General features: G+C 46.1%; 1 protein-coding gene across 1 annotated transcript in view; it reads left to right on the top strand.

Moving 5' to 3' along the window:
- Window positions 1-350: 350 nt before the first annotated feature.
- The window catches only part of OPA3 (outer mitochondrial membrane lipid metabolism regulator OPA3), a 94467-nt gene continuing 84956 nt past the window's right edge, over window positions 351-9861 (top strand). Inside the window, exon 1 of the mRNA XM_033956894.1 lies at window positions 351-537. Coding sequence (XP_033812785.1) covers window positions 396-537 — 142 coding nt within the window. The 5' untranslated portion in view covers window positions 351-395. The remainder of the gene's footprint in view (window positions 538-9861) is intronic.

The raw sequence follows: 9861 nt of genomic DNA, 5'->3' as shown, positions 1-9861 counted from the left end.
AATGGGAGTGGTGAGTGGAAAGGTTACAAATTAAATCATGCGTTTGAAAAAAACAAACAAACGCCCGATTGGGTAGAAAATCGAATCCCCACAATATTTCCCTGCATAGAGCAGCAGTGAGTCTACTCCAATCATCATACTCTTCCCCTCCTGTACCTGATCGGTCGGGGAACACAGAATAAGGAGCCCTGTATGTAACTCTCTGTACTCCAGCCTCACGCCCTACTCTGTTCACCTACACGGCACGCATTTGTTTCAATGGTCAGGCCCTTTTAAAAGGCAAACTATAGACTTTGACGTATGGGATGGACCATTGATTACGAAGAAGGATATGCGGAAGTGAGTAGGAGTGTGTGGTAAAACGTGCAGCCGGTATACGACGTCATTGCGTCAAGATGGTGGTAGGTGCTTTTCCGATCGCCAAGCTCTTGGTGTTGGGAATTCGGCAGCTGAGCAAGCCCATAGCTAACCGGATAAAGGCTGCAGCTCGCACTAGTGAATTCTTCAAAACCTATGTTTGTCTGCCGCCGGCGCAGCGTGAGTACTTTTCAGTTACACCTTTAACCCTCCCTAGGGATGGGATGTCTGTTAGTAACTGGGCTGGAGCTCGCCGTAACTGACTGTAGCTCCTGCCAATCTGCTTTGCGAGTATGGTTGTTGGACGATTGACGTGCAGTGATGTCGCGAGATCTGAAAAAAAGAAAAGCTGGGTGATAGATAGAGATTTGATTTGGGTGGAGTCGAAGTTGATGAACAAATGGCTCAGCCAGTTATTGGTACTTGAGGATTAGACTAACCAGTCACAAGGTGGCATTGTCTGAAGAGGTGTGACAAAGGTTGACATTGAAATGTTGCGAGGGGCTTATGGCGGCTACCAAATTTCAATCTTATTTGACTTAGAGCAGCCTGGGATTGGTGGATCTGGAATTTTTGGGCATAGAGGGAAGGTTAAAAAGAAAGAAAGCGCACAGGCTTATTTTAACACATCACTTCGTTAAATCTGACCTTACCTGCGAATTGGTCACCCACGTCTAACAACCATTTCTTATCTCAGCCCTGAGCTCTCATATTAACTATACTATAGCACAATTGAAGAGATGAATTCCAAAAGTATGAAAAATTGTTTTCTGGATAAGTAAATAGAATGCTTAAAAATAAAAATTAGCAGAGAATTTTTCTCGTTGAGTAAATAAATTCATTTTAACAAAAATTTCACACGACCAACGGGTATTTTTATAAACAGACGAACTTTACTGACGGATTAAAAAAAAAAAAAGGACTTCAGTTTTGGGATTCACCTTTTCAATTATACATGTGCCATTGAGAAAGTCTCTGTTTTGTAGAGCTGACAAGCTAAAGGTGAGCTGTTTTAATGACAGGTTATTTCCCTGCCCAAGTGAGTGTACAGTCTATTCTATTCTGAGTCCTTTTCTTAGCATTTTTCCTATAGAAAAGAGAGTCTTTAAGCCTCTAAATCAGTGTTCTTCAACCACCGGTCCATGGACCAGTGCCGGTCCACAGAAATTTCCTGCTGGTCCACAGGGCCAGCACATGCATCAGGCCCAAAACAGTGTTCTTCAACCGCCGGTCCACGTTGCGATCAATGCAGCGTTATCTTCGAGCCAGCTCCCTCTTCCTAACTGATTCAGTGCACAAAGCCACGGGCATCCTGCGCCTGAACCGGAAGCCTTCTCTCTGACGTTGCAACGTCAGAGGGAAGGCTTCCAGATGAGGCACGGGACGTGCAAGGTGCAATTAGTACTATTCTGGGGGTGTGGTCTGGGGTGGAGATTGGGTAGAGATGGGCAGGGTCTGGCCCACGACTTAGTCCAGTGTTCTTCAACCGCCGGTTGATGCCGGTCAACAGAATAATTCTTTTATTTCTACCAGTCCATAGGTATAAAAAGGTTGAAAAACACTGCTCTAAATGACTTGTCCAAGGTTATGAGTAGTGAGTGGCTTGGGTCTTAGACTGAACCCTCTTAACCACTATGTGAATTCATTTCACTTCCCTATGTCAGAAACTAAGCATCCTTATTGCTGATTCATTAGTCATCACCTGTATCAATGGCCATCCACCTCTTACCACCTATTATATCATGGCTGCTTCCCTTCCATACAAACAAACGACACAGTCTGAAGAATGGGGACAATGATGCCTTTAATAGATGCAACCCGACAAGTGAATTTATTGATAAGTGTTTTATCCTGTTTTATGAGACTTTGCTACTATTCAGCCTGTTGAAGCAAAGAAGGACTTTATGAACTAGAGACTCCTGAAGCAGGCTTTTTGCCAAAACACAGGCCGTGTCTGGTTGCATCTATTAAAGCCATCATTATCCCCATTCCTCAGGCTGTTTGTTTGAATTATTTTGTTTACATTTTTTAAAATCTCTTTTGGGTTTTGCTTCCCTTCTATAAATAAGAGCCCCCCCCCATATTTTATGTCACTTACCTGTAGTGTTATTTTATGGTTAAATCTGTTTATTGCAATTAAGAAATTACCTTTAACTCTTACAATCCCCTGTTTACTTAGTAACCCCCTCCCCAACCCCCTCTACCCTCCCATTTCCCTAAACCAATAAGTGGATGATTTGCAGTAGATCATTATAATGATAGAACATTTATTACTTTAGAAGAAAAATCCTAAATATAAGGTCCTTAAACTATCCAGAATTGTTTCTTCCTTTTCACAGTAAGGCAGGCATCTCGAGCCTCCAGTAACATTAAATTATGCAAAGCATTCTTCCATTACCATAAGGAAGATGGAGTCTCTAGAAGCCAGTGTTGTAGCACAGCCCTAGTGCAGGGGTGTCAAAGTCCCTCCTCAAGGCCGCAATTCAGTCGGGTTTTCAGGATTTCCCCAATGAATATGCATGAGATCTATTTGCATGCACTGCTTTCATTGTATGCTAATAGATCTAATGCATATTCATTGGGGAAATCCTGAAAACCCGACTGGATTGTGGCCCTCGAGGAGGGACTTTGACACCCCTGCCCTAGTATCATTTTAACATTTTAATCTGACTTGGAGCCCTGAGGTCAAGGAACTACCCCCTTGACATTAAGGAGTAAGAAGATAGAGTCCTTAATCAATGCCCATCAAACAAGGATAGGTCCCTTGATGAGAATGTAAGAATAGCCGTACTGGGTCAGACCAATGGTCCATATACCCAGATTCCTGTTTCCAACAGTGGCCAATCCAGATCACAAGTACCTGGCAGAAACACATTCCATGCTACTGATCCCAGAGCAAGCAGTGGTTCCCTCATGTCTATCACAATAGCAAACTATGGACTTTTCATCCAGGAACTTACGAAACCACTGTTGTCACATCCTCTGGCAATGAAAGCGAATGTTGCACACCTATAACAGGTGTTCTCCGTGGATAGCAGGATACAGCAGCCACACATGTGGGTGACGTCACAGCTGACGTTGCCAGTCGGCCCTTGTCAAAGAGCTCAGAATGAAATGTAAAGTTCTAAGCTCATGCACTAGTTCCCTACCGTATCCCTTAGCAACACAATAACACAAACATTGCTGTGAACAAGGCTGCCCTGGAACTTCAATAAGATAAGTTGCTCCGCATTTCATATTCTGCTCTTTTCACTGGTTTTCAGCATTATATCTGCTTAATTTCTCTTCTCATCCCTGTTTCTTACTAAACAAAAAAAAGCACAAAAAAAATAAACCCTTCTCTTTCCTCTGTTAAATCTTATTTCCTCTTCCTCTTCATAGGAAAAAGGGTAAGACTTTGTTAACTCTAATTAAATCCTGGTGCCTGTGGCTCAGGGTGACTAAAGTAGGGAAAATCCTGTTATAAATCCTGTGTTTTAGGGTAGCACTAATAGAACCTGCATTTTTGTTTAAAATACTGTGTTTTAGGTGGTATAGAGCCTATATTTCTGTCTTACTAGTATTCAGCCATTGTTTTCTGCTGATTAGGTGGAGAAGGGAGGGGCTCTGTTTTACTTCTAAGGTTAATTGCATTATCTTTGGGACATTGCTGTGAACAAGGCTGCCCTAGAACTTCAATAAGATAAGTTGCTCTGCATTTCATATTCTGCTCTTTTCACTGGTTTTCAGCATTATATCTGCATAATTTCTCTTCTCATCCCTGTTTCTTACTAAAAAAAAAAAAAAAAAAGCACAAAAAAATAAACCCTTCTCTTTCCCCTGTTAAATCTTATTTCCTCTTTCCCTTTCCCTTCATAGGAATAAGGGTAAGACTTATAGTCCCACCAACCCCATATAATCAGGACTTCACATATAATCAGGACTTCACAACCAATCAAGATGGCCTTTATTCTATGCAATCACTGTGGTGCTTTAATTCCAAGACATACTATTTGGAGGCTTAAGGCTTGCCCCATCTGTCTTCAACTTGCCAGTATTAAGGAGGAGCTCTGCAAACTTAAACAGGAATTGAATACAATTAAAGCAGCTTCTATCACTCCACAAAATCATACCAACTTACCACCTCTACCTCAAAGAATAAAACAGCCCAGGAATAAATGGGTCATAGTAGGCTCAGGAAGACTGCGACATGTAACTCAGAAACATCCACCTTCACTATATTACCTCTATAGAATTCCTTCGCTCCACTAATGCACTGCGATACTCAAGAAAACAGAAGGGAGGTGGGACTGGAACCAATGAAGGTAACTCAAGAGAACAAGCGCACCCTAAGTACAAATAAAAAAGCCAAAAACAGAAAACTATTACTGTTGGGGGATTCCATCCTCAGAGGCATTAACCTTGGAACACAGGGCGAGGAGACCAAAATAGTGAAATGTCTTCCAGGATCCTCAGCTACCAGGAGTTCCAGGCAAATACTGACTATAATTAAGGAAGAAACTAAGGATTTTAACACTGATGTTGTTATCCATCTGGGAACAAATGACCTGGCCAACAACTCCACACTTGCAGCACAGAAAGCTTTTCGGGAGCTTGGTGAGGGCGTGAAACCTTTTGTAAAGACTTTAGTTTTTTCTGAAATACTGCCTGCATATGGAAAGGGAGAGCAAAGAGTGAAAAACACAGAGGACTTTAATAGATGGCTCAGAGTCTGGTGTCATCAAGAAGGCTTCAGGTACATAGGAGGATGGGGAAATACATGGAAGGACAAGAAGCTATATTGCACTGATGGGCTACATATTACTACAGCAGGAAAAAGAAACCTTGCAGAGAAATTTAGACAATATTTTTTTAGGCATTTAAACTAGAAGGTGGGGGTGGTGTATGTACGAAGGACAATTATAGAGACCACTTCCAGCTAAAGAAAAGATGTGATAGTAGTAAAGGCTGCAATATCAGCAACTCATTTCTTAGCATTGCAACGGAAAGTGAAACGACACAAAAATCCATACGAAAAAGAAGATTATCGCTGAAAAACAGCTGGAAAGCGATGACCACAAATGCTCGCAGTCTAAGCAACAAAGTTCATGATCTGCAAGCCCTGATGTTAGAGGCAGATCTAGATATTGTTGCTATCACAAAGACATGGTTCACTGAATCACATGGATGGGATGCAAACATACCGGGATATAATCTTTTTAGGAAGGACAGAGATGGTCATAAAGGTGGAGGAGTAGCTCTCTATGTAAAGATCAATATCCAAGCGACCGAAATGCAAGGGACCTGGGGAGAGGAAGAAGCGATATGGATTGCTCTGAAAAGAAAAGATGGAACTTCTATCTACGTGGGTGTAGTCTACAGACCTCCGACTCAATCGCAGCAAATTGATAAGGATCTGATTGTGGATATCCAAAAGTTTGGAAGGAAAGAGGAGGTTCTGCTGTTGGGAGATTTCAACCTGCCGGATGCGGACTGCAATGTTCCGTCTGCAGAATCGGAAAGTAGGGAAATTGTGGATGCCTTTCAAGAGGCTCTGCTCAGACAAATGGTGACGGATCCCACAAGGGAAAAATCGATATTGGATCTGGTCCTCACAAATGGAGAGAGTATCTCTAATGTTCGAGTGGGTGCTCACCTGGGAAGTAGCGATCATCAAACGGTTTGTTTTGATATAATGGCTAAAGTGGAGATCGGCCGCACGATACTTAAAGTCCTAGATTTCAAACGTACGGACTTTAATGCAATGGGAAAGTACCTGAAGAAAGAGCTGTTAGGATGGGAGGACATAAGAGAAGTGGAAAGACAGTGGTCTAAGCTGAAAGGAGCGATAAACATAGCTACGGTGGTGTATGTACGAAGTTTTTCCCGTATTTGTTTTCCTAACAAAAAAAGATGTAATCTTTGCCCTTTCTTTCCCTCCATCTCAAGTTTGTCTTGCTTAAACTTATGTCACTGAGTTTTAATTTTGTATCTACATATTTTATGTTTTACTTATGTACATCGCTTTGTAAACAGATTTAGCGATAAATCAAATGTTGATAAACCTTGAACCTTGATGTGAAGAAAATCAATAAAAACAAGAGAAAAAGGAAGCCGATATGGTTCTCCAACCTAGTGGCTAAGAAAATAAAGGCGAAAGAGTTGTTGTTCATGAAATATAAAAAAACCCAAGAAGAGGAGAGCAGAAAGGACTACAGGGTGAAACTGAAAGAAGCCAAGAGAGAGATACGTTTGGCGAAGGCACGGGCGGAAGAACAAATGGCTAAAAATGTAAAAAAGGGAGATAAAATTTTTTTCTGATATATTAGTGAAAGGAGGAAGATAAAAAATGGAATTGCTAGGCTAAAAGATGTTGGGAACAGATATGTGGAGAGTGATGAGGAGAAAGCAAATGTGCTAAACAAATACTTATGTTCTGTGTTCACAGAAGAAAATCCTGGAGAAGGACCGAGATTGTCTGGCAAAGTTACACGAGAAAATGGAGTAGATTCTGCGCCGTTCACGGAGGAGGGTGTTTATGAGCAACTTGAAAAACTGAAGGTGGACAAAGCGATGGGACCAGATGGGATCCATCCCAGGATACTAAGGGAGCTCAGAGAGGTTCTGGCGAGTCCTATTAAAGACTTGTTCAACAAATCTCTGGAGACGGGAGTGATTCCTGGGGATTTGAGGAGAGCGGATGTGGTCCCTATTCATAAAAGTGGTCACAGGGATGAAGCAGGAAACTACAGGCCGGTGAGCCTCACTTCAGTTGTTGGAAAAATAATGGAAGTGTTGCTGAAAGAAAGGATAGTGTACAGTGGTGCCTCACATAACGGACGCCTCGCACAGCGAACGCTGCGCACAACGAACTTTATGTCTTGATCCGTACAACGAACTTCGTTTCACACAACGAAGTCGCCCGAGCTGCATCCTTCCGCGCAGGCACTGCGCTTAACTGCCCTCTCTCCGCCTGGTTCCCTCTTGCCCCCCCGACTCCCCGACACGATCGGGGCAAGAGGGAGCTCAAGCCCTCTTGCCCCCCCCGACTTCCCGACACGATCGGGGCAAGAGGGAGCTCAAGCCCTCTTGCCCCCCCGACTCCCCGACACGATCGGGGCAAGAGGGAGCTCAAGCCCTCTTGCCCCCCCGACTCCCCGACACGATCGGGGCAAAAGGGAGCTCAAGCCCTCTTGCCCCCCCGACTCCCCGACACGATCGGGGCAAAAGGGAGCCCAAGCCCTCTTGCCCCCCCGACTCCCCGACACGATCGGGGCAAAAGGGAGCCCAAGCCCTCTTGCCCCGCCGATTCCCCAACTCCCCGACAATATCGGGCCAGGAGGGAGCCCAAGTCCTCCTGGCCACGGCGACCCCCTAACCCCACCCTGCACTACATTACGGGCAGGAGCGATCCCAGGCCCTCCTGCCCTCGACGCAAACCCCCCCTCCCCCCAACGACCGCCCCCCCCAAGAACCTCCGACCGCCCCCCCAGCCGACCCGCGACCCCCCTGGCCGACCCCCACGACACCCCCAACCCCCTTCCCCGTACCTTTCTGTAGTTGGCCGGACAGACGGGAGCCAAACCCGCCTGTCCGGCAGGCAGCCATCGACGGAATGAGGCCGGATTGGCCCATCCGTCCCAAAGCTCCGCCTACTGGTGGGGCCTAAGGCGCCTGGGCCAATCAGAATAGGCCCGGGAGCCTTAGGTCCCTCCTGGGGGCGGGGCCTGAGGCACATGGGCCCAACCCGACCATGTGCCTCAGGCCCTGCCCCCAGGAGGGACCTAAGGCTCCCGGGCCTATTCTGATTGGCCCAGGCGCCTTAGGCCCCACCAGTAGGCGGAGCTTTGGGACGGATGGGCCAATCCGGCCTCATTCCGTCGATGGCTGCCTGCCGGACAGGCGGGTTTGGCTCCCGTCTGTCCGGCCAACTACAGAAAGGTACGGGGAAGGGGGTTGGGGTGTCGTGGGGGTCGGCCAGGGGGGTCGCGGGTCGGCTGGGGGGGCGGTCGGAGGTTCTTGGGGGGGGGCGGTCGTTGGGGGGAGGGGGGGTTTGCGTCGAGGGCAGGAGGGCCTGGGATCCCTCCTGCCCGTAATGTAGTGCAGGGTGGGGTTAGGGGGTCGCCGTGGCCAGGAGGACTTGGGCTCCCTCCTGGCCCGATATTGTCGGGGAGTTGGGGAATCGGCGGGGCAAGAGGGCTTGGGCTCCCTTTTGCCCCGATCGTGTCGGGGAGTCGGGGGGGCAAGAGGGCTTGAGCTCCCTTTTGCCCCGATCGTGTCGGGGAGTCGGGGGGGCAAGAGGGCTTGAGCTCCCTCTTGCCCCGATCGTGTCGGGGAGTCGGGGGGGGCAAGAGGGCTTGAGCTCCCTCTTGCCCCGATCGTGTCGGGGAGTCGGGGGGGCAAGAGGGCTTGAGCTCCCTCTTGCCCCGATCGTGTCGGGGGTGCCAGGGACCACACGGAGTCACCCACCGTACCACCCGATTCGGGTAAGCGCAGGTATCGGTGGGTGGCTTATTTGCGGGGGGGTGCCTTATTTTACATTTTTTTCTAAAAAGGGGGGGCTGTCTTATTTGATGGCCCTGCCTTATCATCGGGGAAACACGGTAGAAAAAAAAAAAAATGAACAGTTAAGTCCCAGTTTTTGCCACTGAGACTCTGCCCTCTCACTGTAAAATTAGACTCTACTTAGTCTGTCTTTAAATTTAAAAAATGTGTGTTGTTTTAAAAAACAATTATGTTTTTAGATGTATCTAAATAAAAATAATAACCAAAAATTTATCTTTTTTTATGTCATCTTAGCATATTTTATGCTACAGAACGAATTATTTTTTTTAACATGTATTGTTATGGGAAAACGCGTTTCACACAACGAACGTTTCACATAACAAACTTGCTCCTGGAACGGATTAAGTTCGTTGTGTGAGGCACCACTGTACTTCCTTGAATCTAAGGCAACATGGCTTTACAAAAGGTAAATCGTGCCAAACGAACCTGATTGAATTTTTTGATTGGGTGACCAGAGAGCTGGATCGAGGACATATGCTAGATGTAATTTACTTGGATTTCAGCAAAGCCTTTGATACAGTTCCTCATAGGAGGCTGTTGAACAAACTTGAAGGGCTGAAGTTAGGACCCAAAGTGGTGAACTGGGTCAGAAACTGGCTGTCGGACAGACGCCAGAGGATGGTGGTTAATGGAAGTCGCTCAAAGGAAGGAAAGGTGACTAGTGGAGTCCCTCAGGGTTCGGTGCTGGGGCCAATCCTGTTCAATATGTTTGTGAGTGACATTGCTGAAGGGTTAGAAGGAAAAGTGTGCCTTTTTGCAGATGATACCAAGATTTGTAACAGAGTAGACACCGAAGAGGGAGTGGAAAATATGAAAAAGGATCTGCAAAAGTTAGAGGAATGATCTAATGCCTGGCAACTAAAATTCAATGCAAAGAAATGCAGAGTAATTCATTTGGGGATTAATAATTGGAAGGAACTGTATATGCTGGGAGGAGAGAAGCTGATTTGCACGGACGGG

The sequence above is a fragment of the Geotrypetes seraphini genome, chromosome 8 (assembly GCF_902459505.1).
Source record: "Geotrypetes seraphini chromosome 8, aGeoSer1.1, whole genome shotgun sequence".
NCBI lineage: Eukaryota > Metazoa > Chordata > Amphibia > Gymnophiona > Dermophiidae > Geotrypetes > Geotrypetes seraphini.
The sequence above is the reverse complement of the archived record's forward strand: the minus strand, read 5'-3'. Positions and strand labels throughout refer to the sequence as shown.